Below are 25,054 nucleotides of genomic sequence, written 5' to 3' on the forward strand. Positions count from 1 at the left end.
TAATAATAACAAAATAAGCAAACACTGTGGCCTTGCAGTGGGGACAGTTATTACAATTCTATAATGCATCACTAGAGGGGTCACCGGCAGGAGGAAGGAGGTCCTGATTCCTCTATATAGATCCTATCACTAGAGGGGTCACCGGCAGGAGGAAGGAGGTCCTGATTCCTCTATATAGATCTTCATATCACTAGAGGGGTCACCGGTAGGAGGAAGGAGGTCCTGATTCCTCTATATAGATCTTTATATCACTAGAGGGGTCACCGGCAGGAGGAAGGAGGTTCTTATTCCTCTATATAGATCCTATCACTAGAGGGGTCACCGGCAGGAGGAAGGAGGTCCTGATTCCTCTATATAGATCTTTATATCACTAGAGGGGTCACCGGCAGGAGGAAGGAGGTCCTGATTCCTCTATATAGATCTTTATATCACTAGAGGGGTCACCGGCGGGAGGAAGGAGGTCCTGATTCCTCTATATAGATCTTTATATCACTAGAGGGGTCACCGGCGGGAGGAAGGAGGTCCTGATTCCTCTATATAGATCCTATCACTAGAGGGGTCATCGGCAGGAGGAAGGAGGTCCTGATTCCTCTATATAGATCCTATCACTAGAGGGGTCACCGGCAGGAGGAAGGAGGTCCCGATTCCTCTATATAGACCTTTATATCACTAGAGGGGTCACCGGCAGGAGGAAGGAGGTCCTGATTCCTCTATATAGATCTATATATCACTAGAGGGGTCACCGGCAGGAGGAAGGAGGTCCTGATTCCTCTATATAGATCTATCACTAGAGGGGTAACCGGCAGGAGGAAGGAGGTCCTGATTCCTCTATACAGATCTTTATATCACTAGAGAGGTCACCGGCAGGAGGAAGGAGGTCCTGATTCCTCTATATAGATCTTTATATCACCAGAGGGGTCACCGGCAGGAGGAAGGAGGTCCTGATTCCTCTATATAGATCTTTATATCACCAGAGGGGTCACCGGCAGGAGGAAGGAGGTCCTGATTCCTCTATATAGATCTTTATATCACCAGAGGGGTCACCGGCAGGAGGAAGGAGGTCCTGATTCCTCTATATAGATCTTTATATCATTAGAGGGGTCACCGGCAGGAGGAAGGAGGTCCTGATTCCTCTATATAGATCTTTATATCACTAGAGGGGTCACCGGCAGGAGGAAGGAAGTCCCGATTCCTCTATATAGATCTTTATATCACTAGAGGGGTCACCAACAAGAGGAAGGAGGTCCTGATTCCTCTATATAGATCTATATATCACTAGAGGGGTCACCGGCAGGAGGAAGGAGGACCTGATTACTCTATACAGATCTTTAGTTAGACCTCATTTAGAATACTGTGTTCAGTTATGGAGGTCTCACTTACAAAAAGATATTGATCAGATAGAACAGGTCCAGAGACAAAAATGGTGAAAGGTCTGGGGGGATAAAACATATCAAGAGCGACTTCAGGAACTTGACATGTACAGTCTGGAGGAAAGAAGGAAAAGGGGAGACATGACTGAAATCTTTAAATACATCAAGGGGGTGAATAAGGTTCAGGAGGGCAGGATTTTCAACACAAAACCAAAACCAAAATCAAGAACACGGGAACATGACCTAACTGGAGGAAAGTTCAAAACTAGTCTCAGAGAGTACCATTTACTGCAAGAGTAGTCAACAGTAAATGGCAAATGTCTTCAAACATGCTCGGGACAAGCATAGATCAATACTCAGACAAAAAAAAAAAAGAACCAAAAACACTCCCCCAAACAAAAAACAAAAACACCCCCCCCCCCCAAAAAAAAAAAATGAGCAGACTCACTCGGTCTTTTTTGCCTTCACTTTTCTATGTTTCTTTGTTAACAGACACACACATTGTGCTTCTCATTCTGATCGTATAGTAAACATGTAAGAAGCAAATAGGACTTTATAGATAAATAAATGCAAACAACAAGTACAGAATCTTATATACAATTTTTATTAGTTATGAAAATCATGAATACCTATATAAAATATACAAAAGACACGGGGCAGGAAATATGTCAGAGAAATCATGAGTCCTAAAGAGATGAAGAGGATAGAGGTTCATATGCAGTAATTAAAATACGACCAGGGATGTTGTGGGGAATTTCTAAAATGGTTGGCTCCTCCTTCCTTCTCCTTAAGCTGAGGTTTATTTAGGTTTTTTCCCCACAACTTTATTGACCTAACTTACTTGTATTGAAGGATGTCCCACACTGTTCTGACTGCTGGAACCTGTGGAAATAGTGCCTGGTCTTCTTTCTGGTGCTGAACGTCTGGCTCTACATTGGTTAATAGGTTCAGGTCTTTAGGCTGAATTCAATAGAAGTAGCTCCTGATGAGGACCCGCCCCTCTCCTCCCCTTTTATCGAATCAGAAAAGCCCATGCATAGTGTATACTTCATGTAACAAGCTCTGGGAATGGGGGAGAGTTTGATGAATGACAGGATTCTCTTCTCAATTTACATGTTGCATGCAGTGAAATTAATGTGTAAGTTCTTCTTGAGAGGGGAGGAGGGGATGGGTCCCCATTGGGAGCTTCTTCTATTGAGTTCAGGCTAGAGACCTGAACTTAACCCCCACAACACCAGATGTTCAACAGCAGGAAGAGGACTGGGCACCATGTACAGAGTATTTCCATATGACTTAGCAGCCTGCACAACATGGGCCATCCATCTCAGAGCTGCGGTTAGAAACCACGGGGCACCATACAGCCTACCTGACAGCCCCCCCCCCCCCCCAACAAAAAACACAGTTTACTATGCTTCAGTTATGTATGAACTCAATGAGTGACCGGTATCAGTATCACACTTTGAGTGACAATTACTCAGTCATACAACACTGTACCCATTTGACATTTTTATCCTTTTTTTGAGACAGATCGAGCTTTCTTTTGGTGGTATTTGATCACCACTGGGTTTTTTATTTTTTGCTATATAAAGGAAAAAATACCGAAAATTTTGAAAAAAAAATTTTTTTTGTTTCGTTTTTGTTAGAAAATTTTGCAAATAGAAACTTTATCAACTTTTATATTATGCTACATTTTTTGGGTAAAAATAACCTAAAACAGTCTATATTTTTTAGTCTGTGTGAAAGCTATAAAGTCTACATACTATGGGATATATATTTGAAAATTGATCAGTTGAGGTCCTAAAATACAGGACACTGGTATGGCATATAGCAGTGATTAGGACGCTGGTATGGGGTATTGTGATGATTAATGCATTAGCATGAGGTATGGCAGTAGCAAGGACACTATTATGGGGTAGGACTGTGATCAGAATGCTGCAATAGGGTAAGACGGTGATCAAAACACTGATGTGGGGTATGGTGGTGATCAGGGTGTTGGTATGGGGTATGGGGGTGATCAGGATGCTGGTATGGGGTATGGTGGTGATCAGGACGCTGGTATGGGGTATGGCAGTGATCAGGACACTGGTATGGGGTATGGAGGTGATCAGGATGCTGGTATGGGATATGGTGGTGATCAGAACGCTGATATGGGGTATGGCGGTGATCAGGACACTAGTGTGGGGTATGGTGGTGATCAGGACATGGTATGGGGTGTGGCGGTGATCAGGATGCTGGTATAGCATATGGAGTGATCAGGTTGCTGGTATGGGGTATGGCAGTGATGAGGATGCTGGTATGGGGTATGGCAGTGATCAGGACGCTGGTATGGGGTATGGCGGTGATCAGGATGCTGGTATGGGGTATGGCGGTGATCAGGATGCTGGTATGGGGTATGGCGGTGATCAGGATGCTGGTATGAGGTATGGCAGTGATCAGGATGCTGGTATGGGGTATGGCGGTGATCAGGATGCTGGTATGGGGTATGGCGGTGATCAGGATGCTGGTATGAGGTATGGCAGTGATCAGGATGCTGGTATGGGGTATGGCAGTGATCAGGATGCTGGTATGGGGTATGGCAGTGATCAGGATGCTGGTATGGGGTATGGTGGTGATCAGGATGCTGGTATGGGGTATGGCTGTGATCAGGATGCTGGTATGGCATATGGGATGATCAGGTTGTTGGTATGGGGTATGTGGGTGACCAAGAAGCTGGTATGGGGTATGGCGGTGATCAGGATGCTGGTATGGGGTATGGCTGTGATCAGGATGCTGGTATGGCATATGGGGTGATCAGGATGCTGGTATGGGGTATGTGGGTGACCAAGAAGCTGGTATGGGGTATGGCGGTGATCAGGATGCTGGTATGGGGTATGGCGGTGACCAGGGTGCTAGTATGGGGTATGGCGGTGATCAGGATGCTTGTATGGGGTATGGCGGTGATCAGGATGCTGATATGGGGTATGGCGGTGATCAGGACACTGATATGGGATATGGCGGTGACCAGGGTGCTGGTATGGTGTATGGAGGTGATAAGAGTGCTAGTATGGCATAAGGCAGTGATCAGGGTGTTGGTTTGGGGTATGCCAGTGATCAGGACATTGGTATGGTGTATGGTGGTGACCAGGGTGCTGGTATGGTGTATGGAGGTGATCGGGGTGCTGGTATGGCATATGGCAGTGATCAGGGTGTTGGTTTGGGGTATGCCAGTGATCAGGAAATTGGTATGGTGTATGGGGGTGTTTTGTGTGCACTGGGACAGGTGACAGGGGCCTCCCTGCATTATTATGGGCATTGTGGGGCAGTGTTTAGGGACACTGGGGCACTGGGGTGGCTTGCATTGCATTGTGTGAGTGTAGAAGCAGACTGACAGGCTTCTGTACACTCACACACTGAAGGATCACTTTTCTCTACTCACACACTGAGAGCAGAGAGAAGCGATCTTTACTTTCAGTTTCAGTGTTTACTTGATTGGTCACAGCAGTCACATGGCAAAACATCATGTGATCGCCCAAACACAGCGGTAATGTGATCCGCTGTGTCTGGGCGACACACCAATCCCCGGGCTCCAGGGTGAGAGTTCTGTGAGCTGTGCACGAGCCTTCGATACGGGCTGACATACAGGAATGTCAGCCCTCATCAGCGCTGCGTCCCGTCCGCCATCTATGTACAATGGGTAGACGGCGCTGCTTCCCGTCCGCCATCTATGTACAATGGGTAGACGGCGCTGCTTCCCGTCCGCCATCTATGTACAATGGGTAGATGGCGCTGCTTCCCGTCCGCCATCTATGTACAATGGGTAGACGGCGCTGCTTCCCGTCCGCCATCTATGTACAATGGGTAGACGGAGCTGCTTCCCGTCCGCCATCTATGTACAATGGGTAGATGGCGCTGCTTCCCGTCCGCCATCTATGTACAATGGGTAGACGGCCCTGCTTCCTGTCCGCCATCTATGTACAATGGGTAGATGGCGCTGCTTCCCGTCCGCCATCTATGTACAATGGATAGACTGGAAGAGGTTAACACCTTCCCAGCCAGTGTCATTAGTACAGTGACAGTGTATATTTTAGCACCAATCACTGTATTAGTGTCACTGGTTCCCACAAAGTGTCAGTTAGTGTAAAAATGTCCGCCGCAATATCGCAGTCCCACTATGATTTGCTGATTACCACCATTACTAGTATTACAAAAGAATTATTAAATATTCCAGTATATATCCCATAGTTTGTAGAAGCTATAACTTTTTGAGCAAACTAATCAATATACACTTATTGGGATTTTTTTATCAAAAATATGTAGCAGAATACTATCTGCTGTTCTACACCTCAAGTTTCATCCATGGTCGATTAGTGTTGGAGGATGCCTATGGCCCAAGGAGTAGACCATAATAACCACATTCACATTACAAGGCTACAATATCTAGTAATAGAAATGCTGCAGCTCCACTCCCAGCTCCATCTGGGGCCAAACATTCCCTATCTCTCCTTCCACTGGTGCGTGTATATAGAAGTTATGCTATAAGGAGCAGAGAGGACTATTATCGGGGCCAGTACTATGTACATGGTGGGAATACCTTCATAGGGACATTTCACCACTGCCAAACCAATTTGTTATAATACCAGCACACAAATCCAAAAGCCAAACACATGGCACTTATTATCAGTATCATCCCCCAGCTGAAGATCTGAAAGAAAACAAAGAGAAGAAAATATGAGTTTCTTGCATTCCTCTTATTATGTTTATTCTCAAGTAAAGGTGACCACACATCACAATCTGATTGTACAATCTAATCAATCTCTATTAGGGCCCATGTTGATGAGTGTCGCTGATGCTAGTTGATGCCTGTGCAGCAAAATGCTGGCCTGCTTTTCGGGCAATGCTAATGCTTCCCAAAAGGACCTTCTGCCTTCAACGAGCTGCAAAGCAAAGCAGGTCAAACACAGATTCAGAACTGTCATCCACATTACACCAATAATGTGGAATCCCTGCTTTATTTTTTCCTCCCTTTCCATGTTGTCAAGATTCTACTTACCCTCTCCATGCTGCAGTTCCATCCCTGGATTTCTCCTCAGTCCATCTCCAGCCATCGTCTTTGGGCATTCTGACCATTTCCTGCAAGTCCAGCCCTTCATTTCTATGCCCCTTAGGGGCCTAGTCATTGCTCGGGCTGGGCTCACAGTACATCAGGACTGAGTGGCACTCGCAGACCATTACATGAGTCTTGATAAAGCCAGCCATACATGGATCGAAATTCTGCCAGTTTAGCAGGGTCCAGGTGAATTTCGATCCGTGTGTGGCCCCTGTGGTTCAATCTACTGAACAACTTCTGTACAGCTCCCCTGTTGGATTTTAGCCACTTGATTAGTCCTGAAGGGTATAGTCAGTGTATTCTGATGGTGGGGAAGTCTTCCTGCTGTCAGAATACAATAGCCCAGTGGGGAGGACTCCCGCATTCACATTTGTATGTGTGGATGCAAAAATCGGGTTAAGTTTTTTCTTTGTTAAGAATGAAAAAAATCCTGACCCATCTATGGCCCGCTTTTGTCCTGGAAAAATGTTTCCCACCTTCCCTCTTAGCCATTGCTGGAGATAGAATAGCAAGTACTGAAAATGTCATAAGACCAACAAGAGGACTGCAGGAGCAAAGGCATGTATAGGGTTAAAACAAATATATGTAGGCAGGTACAGGTGTAGTTTTGCCTTCCTGCACAGGTGCCACCATACAGGCAGAAAAAAGGACCTCACATTCCTCTTAGACCTCCATAGGGGTCATCAGGTGAGAGGCTGTCTTATTGGACGTTGCTGCCTTGGATGACCTTGTGACCATCTTTAGCGAGGGTAATGCTTATAAAGGTACCGACCTCTAATGGTTGGAACACATTTTGCATGTGATTAGGTCAGGGACAGGAACCCGCTGGTCAGGGAGAGTTTTCCTAACATATAGAGAGGTTCCAGTGGAGGAGGAACAGAATACTGGTTGCCAGTTCATCAATGTGGAGCTTTTCCACTGCCACTCCTTGTTGCACCACTGCCTGCCTGCGAGGTGCTGTCGGCATGCGAGTGTCGTTGTCCGCAAGGGCAGCATAGCTCACTGTGAGTGTGACTGTACTGTGTTGTTGGAACTTTCACATCAATACACTTTGTTGCAAACTTGAATCTCTGTGTGTCTTCCTTCTCTCTGGGTATCCAGTACCAGTCCCCTCCCGCAAGCTGGTGGGAGGGCTTTGGGAGATGGGGTGTTATATGCCTGAAGGTCCACTTTAAAGTAAATAGTAATCTGTAGATTTCTGTTATATCCAATCAGATAGGCTCTCACACTGCATCAAGTAATTGTTAGGTAATCTGAAGGAGATGAAGCCATGTGATCAGCATGCAGGGCTGAGGAATAAAATGTACTTTTTATTGAATACCAATATATAATTATGTCAACGCAGTGCTGAAGAGCAAAAAATGTCCCGATCATGAAGGGGGTAAAACCTTCCAGTTGTTAAGTGGTTAAAGCTGAACTTAGAATTTGAATTATCTGATTAGAATTTGCGTTCTCTGGTAGAGGAGAGGAGACCCTACAACTGTGTAAGACTGAAGGGAAGGCTAGAGAAAGGATTTTACTTGTTTTAATAAACTAACAGAGACTGGGGGGGGGGATTGGAAGGGGTGTTGGTGGTCTGATGGAAGCGACTCCTACTCTGGACCTTTCCTTGAAAAACAGTGCTATATTGTTATTATCCATTACTAATGTATTCACCAACAATTCAGTAAAATAAAATGTCTCAATTAGAATGTAATTTTCTTCCATGAGAGATCAATAATGGAGGACGACATATACATCTTCATGGTGTAAGATCGGTACTTACCATTCGACGATTTGTGTTTATCAGTAATGGAGATTGCCGGGCTGCTGTCAAAACAAAAATCTGTATTTCAGCTAAATTCACCACTGAGAATAAAATGTACATTGTGTGATCGTCATCGAGACAGCTACAGTACATGACCGGAGCTGAAAAGGTTGAACCTATACGGGGCTAACTGATCTTGCAACCCATAGCGATCCGCAGGATCAGCTTCAGCGGTTTGCAGCCTGTAAGGGGTTAACTGTGGCAGCTCTGTGCTAAAGTCGGAGATTCGCTTCTTCAGCCTGAAACCGGCACATGCGCAGTTGCTTCAGGGGATACATATCTTCACGGGATACTCAATTTACCGCCACACTGGGGGGTAGCTGTCACTGTTTCGGGAATCCAAGATCACCCCAATAACTGGCCAGGACCTTCACAGAGTCCAGAAGCTCTGCTGGCATCCTGCTCCTGCACCCATTGTGAGGGTGTCACCCGGTGCGGCCCGCACCCCCGCACCACCTGTACCCCCATAGAGATGCCACTGCTGAGTAGGTCCCCCTTTTGCTGCCAAAACAGCCCTGACCCTTGAGGCATGGACTCACTAGACTTCTGAAGGGATGCTGTGGTATCGGCACCAAGCCGTCAGTAGAAGATCCTTTAAGTCCTGTAAATTGGTAGTGGGACCTCCATGAATCGGACTTCTTTTTCCAGCACATCCCACAGATGCTCGATTGGATTGAGATCTGGAGAATTTGATGTATGAAATGAACAGGGTCTATAACATGGACAATATAAAAAAACGATTGATTGGCGCTCAACACATGTTCCCACTATCCGAGAATGGTTTGCTAGGATCAACAAAATTGAGGGAATGGAGGAACTGATTTATGTTGCTAAGGAACATCCTGAGAGATTCAGGAAAACATGGGCTTGTTGGAGTCATTTCAAAACCACCCCTACTTATCACCTACTAGTACATGAACAACATATACCCTCTGTGTGAATGATCGGACATAATGTGGTCCTGGGGAGCACCCTGTCTTCCGAGGTCACACCTGATGCACATCTGGATGGGCTTTGGCTTTACATTGTGGCATACCTTCCCGGGCTATTAGTCCACACATTGCCCCATTGACTGATCTGACACGTGCTGCATCTTAAGCTATATGCTTATCTTTCTAGTGCAGTTCATATAAAATGAAGTGAGCTATTTATCCGCAATTATCTACTCCACTTCCCCTCCATACCTTACCCAATCCCCCTCCCCCCCCTTTTTTTTTTCTTACCTTCTCTCCCCCACATTCCCTCTCCCATTATACCACCCTACATATTCTTCTCTAACTGCTCCTCTCTCTGTCTTATCTGTAACTCACACCTGTGTTAAGCCTTTATTATTTATATACCACCAACGATACAGAGCATTGACCTTCATACAGGCGTGACTTCACACAACTCACATACCCAAGCTATGGACACACAAACCACAACATACACATCATCATGTGCTATCCTTACCCAACACGCTACACTCCCTAACATAGAAACGTGCTAATAGGCCAGAAGACAATCGATCATAATGACTTATCTCTTCTACTCTGTGTCTGCTGGTTTGCAATATTCAGTTGTTATAATGTCATATTCCATTTTGATCTGTATTGCAGTTTAATCCATGACCCATCTGTGTAACAGGAGGCTACATGCTATGTTTATGTTCAGACTGTGATCCATAACTGTATATGCACTGATATGCCTTTTTTCTTCTAATAAAATATTTTTTGAAAAAAAAAAAAAGATTGATAACACTGGAAAATGACGGTTTATTGAATAAGGTACTAAAGTTCCTAGTTTAACAATCACATATAGCAGTTTGAATTTTATGCGTTGGGCTCCCGATTGCCCAACGCATCAAACTCAAACTGCTAACTCTGACCTACAAAGCCATTTACAATGACGCCCCAAACTACATAACCGACCTGATACCCAAATACTACCCTAACCGTGCCCTCCGCTCCTCACAGGACCTCCTACTCTCTAGCTCCCTGGTCTCCTCCTCCCACACCTGATTGCAGGACTTCTCCAGGACTTCCCCCATCCTCTGGAACTCCCTACCCCAATCCATCAGACTGTCGCCTACCCTCCTCACCTTCAGGCGCACCCTGAAAACCCTCCTCTTCAGGGAAGCCTACCCCAACCTCACCTAACAACCTCCTCCACTCCTCCCACCACTCCATCCCCCACAGCCATCTCCTCCTGTACCACCTTCCCCTCCCTCCTAGATTGTAAGCTCGAAAGATCAGGGCCCTCGAACCCCTTGTGTATTGTATTGTTACTGTCTTGTCTCATGTTCTGTCCCCCTTGCTATTGTACAGCGCTGAGCAAACCCTTTGGCGCTATATAAATACTGTATAATAATAATATATATATAGTCCCCGAGTTAAAGTGGAGTTCTACTCCCCCCCCCCCAAAAAAAAAAGTCAGCAGCTACAAACACTTAATATTTATTTATTACAGGTACTTATATAGCACTGTCAATTTACTCAGCACTTTACATAGGTATATATATATAATATTCACATCCATCCCTAACCGTACAATCTAAGGTCCCTAACTCACATCCATACATACACATACTAGGGAAAATTTTACACAGGGTTCAAGTAACCTACCTGCATGTCTTTGGAGTATGGGACAGGGGCAGACTGACAACTCATGGGGCCCCTGGGCAATAGGGGATCATGGGCCCCTGTGTACTTGCCCAAACTCAAAAAAGCCTATGAAAAAGGTACCAGGGGCATCTCATGGGGCCCCCTACTGACCCCGGGCCCTCGGGCAGTGGCCGAGTTTCCAAATGGTCAGTCCGCCCCTGGTGTGGGAGGAAAGCGGAGTTTCCTCTGCCAGCGGTGTCCTCACCTGAACCAATTGGGTATCAAATGCTGGGGCCGCCATCTCGACTAAGGGAGACTGGCAGCAAAGGCCCTAAGGCTTCACAGCCGGTTTTCCTACTACACATGACGCACACTGCACTTTTTGGTTGTGCAGTGTCCCAGAAGGCTGCAGGGAAAGGAGGGGGGAGGGGGCGAACTGAGCCAGAAGTGGAAGCGGGTACCTGTCAAAACCAGATACCTGTTCCCCCTTCCACCTCAAAAGGTGACAAATGTGGCAGCGGAGGGGGGGAGGAGGCAGATAAGTGAAGCTTCTCCTTTTGGGTGGAGCTCCACTTTAAGGACGAAGGCAGTGTGATGTCATGCTGGTCCCAGAAACTGCTGGGCTCTCACCTTGCTGCCAATCTACTGTCTGGCAGACCTGCCAGAAATCCTTTATCCCTGCATATTTGTCATACTGAGTACTGGTTGTGTGATCCTTGGCCTTTGTTCCTTTTCCTTTTCACATTGTTAAAAATGTTTTTTGTTCATTTATTTGTTTTGTAATTACTATTATACATGAAAGTTGTAACACTGTATTTGTAATTGCTGTTCATATACAAATAAAAACATTTTCTTGGGAAAAAAAAAACAAAAAACATTGCTTGCCCAGCAGCGCATATGTGCGACGTGTGGGCGTTAAAGGCCAGCATTTTTTTGTTGTACATTTGGGTTACTGGGGCGTAGATGGGTTAAAGGGGAGTTGTTGGGAGGACGACCCGGCTCTTAACCTCCCTGGCGGTTTTCCCGAGTGTAGCTCGGGGTAAAGTTTCAGTAACACAAGCGGTAACCCCCCCGAGCTACACTCGGGCTTACCATGCGGCGTTGCTCAGGGAGTCCCTGCAGCGCTTACCTTGTCCTTCGCTCCCGCGATGTGTCCCCTGCAGCGTCCCTGGCCATCTCCTCCGGCCGATGCCGGCATCCGTGTTCCGTTCCCTGTGACGTCGGGACGTACGGGCGCCGGAACCGGCGGCAAATTTGAAATTTTTAAAAAATGTCATTTTTTAAAAAAAATGATTATTACATAGTAAAACATTGCTGTTTCAATGCATTTCACATACATTTTGTCCCGAGTGCTTTGTCCGGCGCCCTGCCTACATTTTGACTGTTCTTTCTGCCTGGAAACTGAGAAACGTCCATGGCGTCCAAAAAGCGTCCCTTTAGGTCAAAAGCGGTTTTAGACCGGCTAGAGAACAGCGATAGTAAATCAGAACCACTTGCAGAATTGAGTGATAATGATTCGTGGGGGAAATTCATCATCAGACACTGAAAACGATTTTGAGACTGAGCTCAGCGATGTGCGAATTTGCCTCTGTATTACAAATTTCAGTGTTTTTGGTTTGATTATATTATTGAATTAAATGTATTATTATTTTATTATTATTTTTTATGATTATTTATTAAATTATAATTTATGATTTCGTGTTTCAAGTTTTATCATCCCCGGGATGTTTACTAGACTCTTGTCCGGACAGATTTCAGTGAGTTATTCCTAAAAATTACAGCCTACAATAAAAAAATACATATTTCCATGCAAAAAAAATGGTACCGCTTTCAGCACAAACAAATCGGAAATAATCATACCGCCAGGGAGGTTAAAATACTGATCAAAGCACCTGATGTGCAGATAGGCTAACACAGAACTGCATTTAGAAGCATAAAAAAAAATATGCTATATGCCTGTAAAAGTGTCATTTTATGTCCATTGTATTGTATTGTATACACATTTGTTTATTTATATACTTATTTATTATATTTATTATCAAAATAATGAATTCCCATTTTCTTTATAGGCGGTTTAAAGTAAAAAGCGCTTTGCTAATCAATAATTATGATGAAATCTGTTCTGCGCTGGCCTGACGAAGGGAGTTGAGCTTGTCTAAACGAATGAACTCTGCAAACCGCCAAGTGTCAATACAATCGTTGAGGTTTTGCTGCAAGTTCTCCACTATGGCTGCAGTTCACTTACACAGTTATTTGGTTCCGTCCACAAGAAGCTGCAGATGATGGTACTTCAATCAAAAATAAATAAATACTACATTAAAAATAAATACATGAATAGCTAAACAAATACATAAACTCCAATGCTCCAAACGCCAAATAAATACACTTCCAATGCTCCAAACGCCAAATACATAAACTACAATGCTCCAAACGCCAAATAAAACTCCAAACTCCAAATAAATACACTTCCAATGCTGTTGGGAGGCGCTATTTATGTCACCGTCCCTCACAGCTGTACCCCAAGAGAGGTGGCCCTCAGGGTTACAAGGGCTACAGGCATTGGTGTATTTAGGTTTCATGCTGCCCTAGGTAACACAAAAATGCCCCCCCCCCCCCCCACGGAGAGACCCTGACACCTACCAACTCCCCCCTCCCCCATGAAGAGAGCCTGGCATTGACCAACAACACCCCAGCCTCGCACCCCCCGAGAGAGCCTTTCACTACCACCGCCCCCCATACACTGTTAACCCCCTAGCCTGGGAGGAGATAAGACACTCACCTTCACAGCTCTGGACATCCCCAGGAACAAGAGTCGGGCTCTGCATACACCATCAAGCAGCCCGCAGCCTCTCTCAGATCCCACCTGTTCCCCATGCTGCATGTGTCCCTTCCTTCTATCCCCTATTTCGGGGGGCAGCGCTGCCCACCTGAAAAATGCTGCTGCCCCCCTGAAAATGCCGCCCTAGGCAAATGCCTTGTTTGCCTTGTGGTAAATACACTCCTGGCTACAGGGTTACAGGGCCCACAAGGCTTTGCACCTGCAATAGACTGGAGTACCTTGTCACAGAATCTGAGCAGCCAGCTCTCCCAAAGCTTAGTGTCATCACTTGCACCTCCCTGAAGCATCAAAAGCCAGGACCATTTTTTTTAAAACTTTATATGTCAATGCCCTTTTAAAGCCATTGTAGGGAATTAAAAGATTAATTTTAGAGTGAACTTGTTGATGACAAAAGCACAGGTTCACTTCAAGTAAGCATACCCTTTTTGCCCACTTTTACTCTTTATTCCATTGGACAACTCACACAAATGTCAGAAATAGAAGTTCTAAGACTAAGAAATACTGAGGAGACTAAGAAACTACACACCTCAGTCAGGAATGCAAATCCCATCCAGAAGAGATACCATTGGGTATGGCTGGTTTAGACCAGAGATGCGTACCCCATGGATGAGGACCCCCAAGAAAACCCATAATAAATATTAGAGATATCAAGAATAATACATTCATTAGATTGGCTTGTTTTTTGATGGCCACCTTGTAGAATTTGGGATCTGAAAGTAAGAGAAAAATCCCCAATAAGGTTTTGATAAAACTGTACACTGGTTTGTGGGATCCCAGCATGGATAGTCTAACCACCCCTGCTATTGATATTTGGTTCTTACAAGAATTCTATCTATGATGTACAGTAGAAACCTTCCTACCTTGAATGATTTCCCTCATCCTCCGCTTGTTGGAGATGTTCACACGGTTGGAGTCAGTGTTGAGTTTTGCCTCTGGGGTGAAGAGGAAGAGTGCTTGGGCCATTTCCTGAATTTTAGGCTGAGACTCCAGGATTTTGGTCTTCTCCTCATTGTTGTTGTTATCCAGATCACCAATCACCGCAATGACGTTCCTCTTTCCTGAGTGTAGAACATACAGTACCTGTTATTTTATAGTGCTTAATAAAGATGTCTGACCTACAACAAAAGACTAAATAATATTAAATAATAATAATTAAGGTGTATGTTTGGATAAACATGAAGAAAAAAGCATTTGAGACTTTAACTTGACTAAAAAAAGAAGTTAGTTTAACAAAAGTTCAGTTCAGGATATGCCCACAAGTCCAATGAATCCAATGTGAACTGTAGGCTAGACATCCATCCCACTGGAAGTAATGCTACTGTCCTGGACTCTAATGGTTCAGGTTTATTTGCAACTCCTTTACAACCGATCATGAGAGATCCAGACAGACTCAGGCAGGCAAAAAAAGAAAACAAAAAAGGTTTTCTTTCTTCTTTGCCTGCCTGAAAAAATACATAGTAGTTGTCAGGGATCCCCTCGATCCCTGCCGCGATGGTCCAGGCGCAGGCGCACTGCTCCGCCCTGTGCAGGGACACGGGCACTAGGACCGGGCCGGCCGCGGCGTTCGAGTTCGCGCATGCGCAGTAGAAGCCGCGGCCGCCCGCTGGGCACCAATGGCAGCGCAGGGCAGGATATTTAAATGTCCCTGAGCTGTCATTTCGTTGCCTTCTGGTACTGTGAGGGACCGCCGAGCGGCACCACTAGCACTCCACTGGTCAGGCGTGCCCAGAGCGCGGAGTCTAAGCCCCAGGGTACTTGTTCACCAGAGCTCCTGATGGTGGGGATGGACTTGTAGTACCCCGGGACCAGGTCACCACTACTAAGCACACCTGTCAGTGGTAGGGCTGTTCGCCAGGGGCTCCAACCAGGGAGAGCCAGATGTGAGGAGGTCGGGTGACCCCGATGGGATGGATGGATGGCTGAGCAAGTGCGAAGTCAGACAGGCCGAGTTGGTAACGTCAGGCAAAGCAAGGGTCTGGGCAGGAGAAATCAGCAGGTCAAGAACAATCCGGGTCAAATAACTTACAAGGCACAGGTACAGAATCACAGGAAGCAGGTAAGACCAGAAGGCAACGAAATGACAGCTCAGGGACATTTAAATATCCCGCCCTGCGCTGCCATTGGTGCCCAGAGGACCTAGTGCCCGTGTCCCTGCACAGGGCGGAGCAGTGCGCCTGCGCCGGGACCATCGCGGCAGGGATCGAGGGGATCCCTGACATTGCCTCCCCCCTCCGGATGCCCACCCGATCTCTCCACCACGGGTGATCACAAAGAAACCTCCGGACAAGTCTAGGTGCATGGACATTATGGGCTGGTTCCCATGAATTGTCCTCAGGGCCGTAGCCCTTCCACTTGATGAGAAATTGGGTCTGGCCCCCCCTTCGTCGGCACTTCAGGATTGTCTCCACCTCGAATTCTTCTTCCTCTTCGACTGTTACGGCCTCCGGGGGCCTGGATTCCCGTTTCGGGAAGGCATCACGGACTACCGGCTTCAACATGGACACGTGGAAGACAGGGTGGATCTTGAGTGTCTCAGGGAGAACAAGTTCATAGGCCAATTCATTGACCATCCGTTTGATGCAAAAAGGGCCTATAAATTTAGGTCCCAACTTTTTTGACGGGCAGAGCATCTTCAAGTTCGATGTAGCCAGCCAAACCTTCTCTCCGGGCCGCAACACCAGATCCCCTCTTCGCTTCCTATTAAAAGCCCTCTTGTAGTCTTCTTGGGCTTGACGGATGGCTTCCTGTAGTTTTTTATTGTTTGAAGTGAAAAAGGTTAGTGCATCCTGTGTCGCTGGAATCGGGCATTCCGGGACTAAATCCGGGAGGAAGACAGGGTGAAACCCATAGTTGGAGAAGAACGGGGACTGCCCTGTTGCTGAATGGCAAGCGTTGTTGTACGCGAATTCCGCCAAAGGGAGAAGTGGCACCCAGTCGTCCTGAGAGAATGATGTGTAGCATCGCAAGTATTGCTCTAGGGTCTGATTGGTCCTTTCGGTCTGACCATTGGTCTGAGGGTGAAATGCCGAGGAAAGGGATAGCTTGATATCCAGGGCTTTGCACAATGCCCTCCAAAATCTCGAGGTAAACTGCACCCCTTGGTCCGAGACAATGTCTTCGGGGACCCCATGAAGTCTAACAACCTCTCGAATGAAAGCTTGAGCCGTCTCGGCTGCTGATGGAGTCTTCCGTAAAGGAATGAAATGGGCCATCTTGGATAAACGGCCACGAGAATTGCTGTGTGGTCCAGAGAAGGTGGAAGCTCGACTATGAAGTCCATAGAGATTTTCTGCCAGGGCCGTTCAGGGATGTGTAATGGATGTAGCAGGCCCCACGCCTTATTTCTTGAAGGCTTGTTCCGCTGGCAGATGGCACAGGAGCCCACGTAACTTTTACAATCCTTGGCCATGTCCGGCCACCAGAAGGAACGTCGGAGAAGTTCCAGGGTCTTGACCGGGCCAAAATGTCCTGCCATCGGGTGGTCATGGCAATGTCCCAAGACTAGGGTTCGGGCTTCCTCCGGCACCACAATCCAGTCCTCCCTCCATAGGAGTCCCCCCTTGTTCTGGAGGGGCGCCCCATCGGAGGTAGACATTGCTGTGGACGCTCTCATTATCTCGGAGCGAAGGTTCGTCTGGAGGGCCAAGAAGTTTCCCGCAGGCAGAATAGTGTCAGGTACTGGGATCTCCTTGGCGTCCTCGTACATACGTGACAACGCGTCTGGCTTCGTGTTTTTGGATCCCGGCCTGTATGTGATGTGGAACTGGAACCTCGAGAAAAACAATGCCCATTGTCGTGGGCGCAAACGTTTGGCCGTCCTCAGATATTCCAGGTTCTTGTGGTCCGTGAATATCAGGATGGGATGTGAGGCACCTTCCAGCAGGTACCTCCATTCTTCTAATGCGGTCTTGATAGCCAGTAGTTCTCGATCCCCAATGTCGTAGTTCTTCTCCGCAGGGGTAAGTTTCCGTGAGAAGAATGCTACTGGGTGAAGTAATTCCTTGGCGCCTTTTTGCTGGGAAAGGATGGAGCCAACCGCGTTTTCTGACGCGTCTACTTCTAAGATGTAGGGCAGGGAGGCGTCGGGATGACCCAGAATGGGTGCCGAGGTAAATAACTTCTTTAGTGCTTCAAAAGCTTCCTGTGCCTCTGGCGTCCATCTGAATCGCGTCCCAAGCTTGGTTAACTGAGTGATGGGGGAGACCAGACCCGAGAAGTTCTTGATGAACTTCCGGTAGAAGTTTGCGAACCCGATAAAACGTTGGACGCTTTTCCTGTCCGTGGGTTCAGGCCAATCTAGGATCGCAGAGACCTTCTGAGGGTCCATTGCGACCCCCGTGGTGGAGATAATCAGACCCAGAAATGTAACGCTAGCCTGTTCAAAGCAACATTTCTCTGTTTTAGCGTACAACCCATGCTGCCGCAACCGCCCCAATACCTTTGTTACATGTACCCTGTGCTCCCCCAGGGAGGATGAGAAAATCAAAATGTCGTCTAAGTAGACGATGACAAAGACATCCAGGAAGTCCCTAAAGATGTCATTTACAAAGTGCTGGAAGGTGGCCGGCGCATTGCACAACCCGAAAGGCATGACCAGGTATTCGAAATGGCCGAAACGGGTGCGAAAGGCCGTTTTCCACTCATCCCCCTCCCTTATGCGAACCAAGTTGTAGGCTCCCCTTAAGTCCAGCTTGTTAAATACTACTGCAGCTTTCAAGCTCTGGAATAATTCTGGTACCAGTGGTAGTGGGTAACGATTTTTGATTGTGACCCTATTCAGCTCCCGATAGTCAATACATGGCCTCAAAGTCTTGTCTTTCTTTTCTACAAAGAAGATCCCTGCACCTGCTGGGGAAGTGGAGGGACGGATGAATCCCTTCCGGGGGCTGTCCTCAATATAATCCTTCAGGGCCCCTAATTCTAGCTCAGAAAGGGGAAAAATTCGCCCGAAGGGAATTTCAGAACCGGGTAACAGATCAATAGGACAGTCATATGGGCGATGGGGGGGTAGAGTATCTGCTCCCCGTTCACTGAACACATCAAGAAACTTATGATAGGCTGCAGGAATCACTTGTTTTAGGCTGGCATCCCCTTCAGAGCACAGGAGGACCTGGGGGACCTCCGGGCCCGAAGTTCGGCACAGTTCCAGACAGTATGGGGAAGGGAACGAGACAACCCCAGTTTCCCAGTCAATTTGGGGGTTATGGGCCCGCAACCATGGGAGCCCCAGAATGACTGGGAAAAGGGGTGATGCAATAGCATCCAGGCGGAGGAGTTCCCAGTGCTGACCGGCACTGGAAGTCACAATGGAAGGGGTCTCCTGGTTAACCACCCCTGACTTTATCCGGGAACCATCAGCCAAAAAGATGTGAAACTCCTTCTCCTTGGGACGGAGGGGGATACCCTGCCGGTGAGCAAAATTGATATCCACAAAACAGCTGCATGCCCCCGAATCAACTATGGCCATCACCTCCACGGTCCTTTCTGAAAGCTGAAAGGAGAGGGGGACAACTAAGTATTGGGACGGATTCATATTGCCAATAGCTAAAGAAGATGAGGTGAACTTACTCAGTTTCTGCGGGCAGGAACGTACCATGTGACCAGCTTCACCGCAGTAGAGACACAGGTTCTGGGAGCGTCTGCGCTGGCGTTCCTCAGGCGATAGTTTAGGCCGTGCCAGGCCTAGCTGCATGGGTTCGGGAGCATCTTCAGACGGCAGGTTCTGGATGTTTGGCCTAGTATGTTGACTGGATCCTTGGAATGACCCCCAGGTATTTCCGCGACCCTGACCAGACCTCTCCAATCTGCGCTCCCGTAGCCTACGGTCAATTTTAATGGTGAGTGCAATCAAGTCCTCTAATGTCTCAGGCACCTCCACCCGGGCGAGCTCATCTTTCAGAGCCTCAGATAGGCCCATACGGAACTGGTGCAAAAGTTCAAACTCGTTCCAGCGAGTGTCTCCCATCCAGCGCCTAAAGTCAGAGGCGTATTCTTCAGCCGCTCGCCGACCTTGTCAGAGTGCGTATAATGTGGCCTCGGCCGAGGCCACCCGTTGTGGGTCATCGTATAAGATGGCCATAGCGTTAAAGAAGTTGTCAACTGTAACCAAATGGGGGTCATTATTTCCCCTTAGTCGGTGGGCCCAGTCTTGGGGTTCACCCTGCAACAGGGAGATAACAAACCTCACTTTCACCGATTCTGTCAAAAAAGTCCATGGTTGCAGTTCAAAATAGAGCAGACAGGAGTCACGGAATGACCGAAAGTGTGTGCGATTCCCGTGAAAGCGCTCGGGTAAGGGTACTCGGGGTTCCGCCATAGGGAGTGATGCGGAAGGCCCAGGAGCCGGCTCGTGGGCTGCTGCGACCGGAGGTGCAGGAGCCGGGGCCTGTGAAACAGGAGCAGATATGATGCAGGCCTGAAACCGATTCTCAATCTGCAAACATCTGTCCTGTAATGTGTTTACTGCTTGCGTCAGGGTAGCCAGGTGCCTGCAAACCTCCTCCATCGGGGAGGGTCCTCCTCGAGGCTCAGTCGTGGCCTTCTGGTACTGTGAGGGACCGCCGAGCGGCACCACTAGCACTCCACTGGTCAGGCGTGCCCAGAGCGCGGAGTCTAGGCCCCAGGGTACTTGTTCACCAGAGCCCCTGATGGTGGGGATGGACTTGTAGTACCCCGGGACCAGGTCGCCACTACTGAGCACACCTGTCAGTGGTAGGGGTGTTCGCCAGGGGCTCCAACCAGGGAGAGCCAGATGTGAGGAGGTCGGGTGACCCCGATGGGATGGATGGATGGCTGAGCAAGTGCGAAGTCAGACAGGCCGAGTTGATAACGTAGGAATCCTTGTTGACAAAGTCCGGAAGAGACGAAACGCGTCCAGGGCACGTGACGGCCCAGGAAGTGCTGCGGCAGCCATTTTGGATTCTGGAATCCCTGTGTGTTGGAGGTCTGGAGAGTAACGGTGCACTTCAGGTGTCCCCCAGAGCTACAAAGTGATAGTGCTGGATAGGAGTAGCAAGGGGGAATTACCTGGTGATCGGGAGACCCTCTACACACGGAAAGGGGATCGTATACTGGGCATGAGGAGTTTGATGCTGTCTTGCTGATCTTATCGTTTTTATATGTAAGTGGCTACAATAAATTTTATATATGATTATAATTCACATACTGATTCCTGGTCTGTTTGTGAGGTCCTGAGGAACAAGAGGATACCAATCTAAGGACACTCTGTACATATGTGGTTGATTACAAGCTGGAATTTGTTTGTTTTAGGGTAATTATGCACTTTATATATAGTTTGCAGTGATATTTATAAAATTTATTTATTTATTTTTTTTTTTTCTCTCACATGAGTGCTGTGACACTGGAGTGTTTTTTTTTGCATGATACACGTGTGGCACTTTAGTTCTGGGATTTAAAAGGTAATATACTATGTTGAGATTTTGTTTTTTGAGGTATTTGAAGAGCACCTGTGATTGATTTGCATCTTCTTCAGTGGAGTAGGAAGCGTCTTCCTATCAAGAAATTGATCTTTGTTTGGACACATTATTTGGACACTTTGCATATTGGGACTTTATTTATTTTTGTTCCTTTATATATATTTGATATTTTTTATTTTTATTTTTTGGGTAATCTCTTTGGGTTTTGATCTTTTCACTATAATTGTGGGTAGAGGACGGTAAGGTACAAGGGAGCAGGCAGAGAATCGTCGGGTCACACGCCAGGTCAGCAACAGTAGGTCAGATCTAATGAGGGGCATCCAGGGAGAGAGGTCAGGCAAAGCAAGGGTCTGGGCAGGAGAAATCAGCAGGTCAAGAACAATCCGGGTCAAATAACTTACAAGGCACAGGTTCAGAATCACAGGAAGCAGGTAAGACCAGAAGGCAACGAAATGACAGCTCAGGGACATTTAAATATCCCGCCCTGCGCTGCCATTGGTGCCCAGCGGGCGGCCGCGGCTTCTACTGCGCATGCGCAAACTCGAACGCCGTGGCCGGCCCGGACCTAGTGCCCGTGTCCCTGCACAGGGCGGGACCATCGCGGCAGGGATCGAGGGGATCCCTGACAGTAGTATCCCAGAAATCCAGAGAGCTCCCCGTTTTCCACAGTGAACCGACAACACACTGCTTCTGTTGCGCCCCAAGTTAGTGTTGTCATCCCTGGGTAGGGGGGTGGAGAGTGCTAAGAAGACAACACCAATGTATCATCCAACCACAATCAGGGATACATATATGGGGAGGATAATGGTTAAAACCATACAGATAAAAAGGACAGACTGATAAGTCTCCAACAAAGTCTCATTATATAAAATGCCAATAGTACATGGTGATCAGGTGAGGGAGACTCTCTGGGTAGAAGGCAGGCAGCTGTCAGAGCAAGAACCAACTCTAATGCATAGAGAAAAGGAAACATATTGGCACCACTCTAAGTGTAGATTCATGGTCTTACACACACCTCTGGTTCCCGAAATGTCATCAGCCTCCCTATGCCTCTCTGCTGCCCCCAAAGCCCTGGACACCACCAGCATGGCTGGGACGAGGAGAAACACAAAGCCTCCACAGCTGCTACACCGGGACCTGCTGTTCCATCAGACATGCAAACTTACAACCTACTTTTGTGAGTTGTTTACCTATAAACATTTGTTTTTATTAAATCTACACTTAGAGTGGCGCCACTGTGTTTCCTTTTGTCAGTGTTGTCAGCCCTGCTCACTTCTCATCTGCTGACTTACAGAACTCCTCCCCCTATGAAGATGATGATTGGGAGGGAATGTTCTGTAATACAGCAGGTGGGAACTGGGCAGGGCTGACAACACTGGCTGAGATTTCATTATAGCAGATGCACTGTGTTGTCAGCTCATTATAGGAACTTGAGGCTCAGTTCATGCTGTGCAGGCTGGTTGCGGGAATTATATCTGTTCCGGTGCCCTCAGCAATACGCACTGCTCCTACAAGATGCCGGGAGATGCCATTCATTCTGAATGGCACCCTAAGCATTGAGCGTGCCAATAATTTTGTCCAGTCAGTTTTTGGGGGTTTGGTGGACTGTGTTAGATTTGGCTTTTTGTCTCTCCACTCTTTTGAGTCATACCAATAAAAACAAAAGAAATAAACATGAGAATGCCTAAACATTTGTAGCAACAATTTTCTGGGCCAAGGTGGTGCATTATCTGACAGAAATGAAGGGGTGCCTATATTTTTGGCCGCGACACTATATATATATATATATACACACACACACTATATTGCCAAAAGTATTGGGCCGCCTGCCTTTCCACGCACATGACCTTTAATGGCCCCCCAGTCTTAGTCCGTAGGGTTCAATATTGAGTTGGCTCCGCACTTTGCAGCTATAACAGCTTCAACTCTTCTGGGAAGGCCGTCCACAAGGTTTAGGAGGGTGTCTATGGGAAGGTTGGACCATTCTTCCAGAAGCACATTTGTCAGGTCAGGCACTGATGTCGGGGGAGGAGGCCTGGCTCACAGTCTCCGCTCTAATTCATCACAAAGGTGTTCTATGGGGTTGAGGTCAGGACTCTGTGCAGGACAGTCAAGTTCCTCCACCCCAAACTGGCTCCTCCATGTCTTTATGGACCTTGTGTCAGGGCTCCGGGTATGACCAGAGGTATGTGAACTGACGCAGGGAAACGCAGGCTTCAGATATGTTATAAACAATATAATTTATTAACACTAACAATACATAAACGCAGTGCAATACTAAAACATAACACAGTGCAAACGAACCAAACCAAACCACAGATAACAATACATACAATGCAAGCGTCGTCAGGCAGGCCGGGTCAATAACAAACGGGCAGGTAGGAACAGGAGGAGCAGGCAGAGAGTAGTCAGGTCACGAGCCGGGTACAGCAACTAATGGGCAGGTAGGTACAGGGGGTCAGGCAGAGAATGGTCGGGGTCACAAGCCAGGGATCAAACAGGAGAAGTCAGCAGAGGTCCGATTCAGGCAGGGTCAGCAACGAACCAGTCAGACAGGAACAGGAACAGGAACAGGGACAGGGATGCAGGTAACAAGATACAGGGGCCCATAGAAAAACACACACCAAGGCACAGACTGCAGGTCTGGCCATCCCTTAAATACACCTGCGATCAGCCTCAGGTGTCTTGGCTGACTGCAGGGTTGAGTCTCTGATTGCTGGGAGCACCCGCTGGCCAGCCCTGGTACTGCAGCCCACAAGGCAGATGAGTCCCACCATTATTGGCAAGTCCATTCCTGACAGTACCCCCCCTCAAGGAGCGGCCTCAGGACGCTCCAAACAGTCCTAGCTGGGCAAAATGTTCCACCGCCGGGTCTGGTAACTGGCGGGATATCAAAGACTGGCACATCGGGCTGGACTCTGGGCAGCGGCACATCGGGCTGGACTCCGGGCAGCGGCACATCGGGCTGGACTCCGGGCAGCGGCACATCGGGCTGGACTCCGGGCAGCGGCACATCGGGCTGGACTCCGGGCAGCGGCACAGGGCCCCCAGGCGGGGCGCCGGGCCCCCAGGCGGAGCGCCGGGCCCCCAGGAGGAGCGACGGGCGCCGGGCCCCCAGGAGGGGCGGCGGGCACCGGGACCCCAGGCGGAGCGGTGGGCACCGGGTCATCAGGCACGACAGCGGGCATCGGGTCACCAGGCATCAGGTCATTTGGCTCGCCAGCAGGCACCGCGTCATCTGGCAAGGCAGTGGGCACCGAGTCACCAGGCACGACAGTGGGTTCCGAGTCAACTGGCATGACAGCGGGCACTGGGTCAGACATTGAATCGTCTGGCTCGACAGCGGGCATCGGGTCACCAGGCATCAGGTCATTTGGCTCGACAGCGGGCACCGCATCATCTGGCAAGGCAGTGGGCACCGAGTCACCAGGCACGACAGTGGGCTCTGAGTTAATTGGCACGACAGCGGGCACCGGGTCATCAGGTACCGGATCGTCTGGCTCGACAGCAGGCACCGGGTCATCTGGCGCTGGATCGTCTGGCTCGACAGCGGGCATCGGGTCACCAGGCATGACAGCGGGCACTGGGTCATCGGGCATTGGATCGTCTGGCTCGACAGCAGGCATCGGGTCACCAGGCATGACAGCGGGCACTGGGTCACCAGGCATCAGGTCATTTGGCTCGCCAGCGGGCACCGCGTCATCTGGCACGGCAGTGGGCACTGAGTCACCAGGCACGACAGTGGGCTCCGGGTCAACTGGCATGACAGCGGGCACTGGGTCATCAGGCATTGGATCGTCTGGCTCGACAGCAGGCATCGGGTCACCAGGCATGACAACGGGCACCGGGTCATCAGGTACCGGATCGACAGCGGGCACCGGGTCATCTGGCGTTGGATCGTCTGGCTCGACAGCGGGCATCGGGTCACCAGGCA

At 48.3% G+C, this 25,054-nt stretch overlaps 1 protein-coding gene across 2 annotated transcripts in view; it reads right to left on the reverse strand.

Moving 5' to 3' along the window:
- Positions 1-1,955: 1,955 nt before the first annotated feature.
- LOC149437972 (uncharacterized) overlaps positions 1,956-25,054 on the reverse strand; it is a 36,024-nt gene continuing 12,925 nt past the window's right edge. Inside the window, exons 3-5 of one of the 2 annotated variants that reach the window (XM_089660378.1) lie at positions 14,545-14,742; positions 8,222-8,262; positions 1,956-6,051 (exon numbers count right to left, since the gene is read on the reverse strand). In XM_089660378.1, the coding sequence (XP_089516504.1) occupies positions 5,956-6,051; positions 8,222-8,262; positions 14,545-14,742 (335 nt within the window). In that variant the 3' untranslated portion in view covers positions 1,956-5,955. Of the gene's footprint in view, positions 6,052-8,221; positions 8,266-14,544; positions 14,743-25,054 lie in introns of both variants that reach the window. The other variant, XM_089660377.1, reaches the window with a different exon arrangement.

This window comes from Staurois parvus, unplaced genomic scaffold (genome assembly GCF_062004578.1).
Source record: "Staurois parvus isolate SC_StPar_1 unplaced genomic scaffold, SC_StPar_1.0 ptg001234l, whole genome shotgun sequence".
Lineage (NCBI taxonomy): Eukaryota > Metazoa > Chordata > Amphibia > Anura > Ranidae > Staurois > Staurois parvus.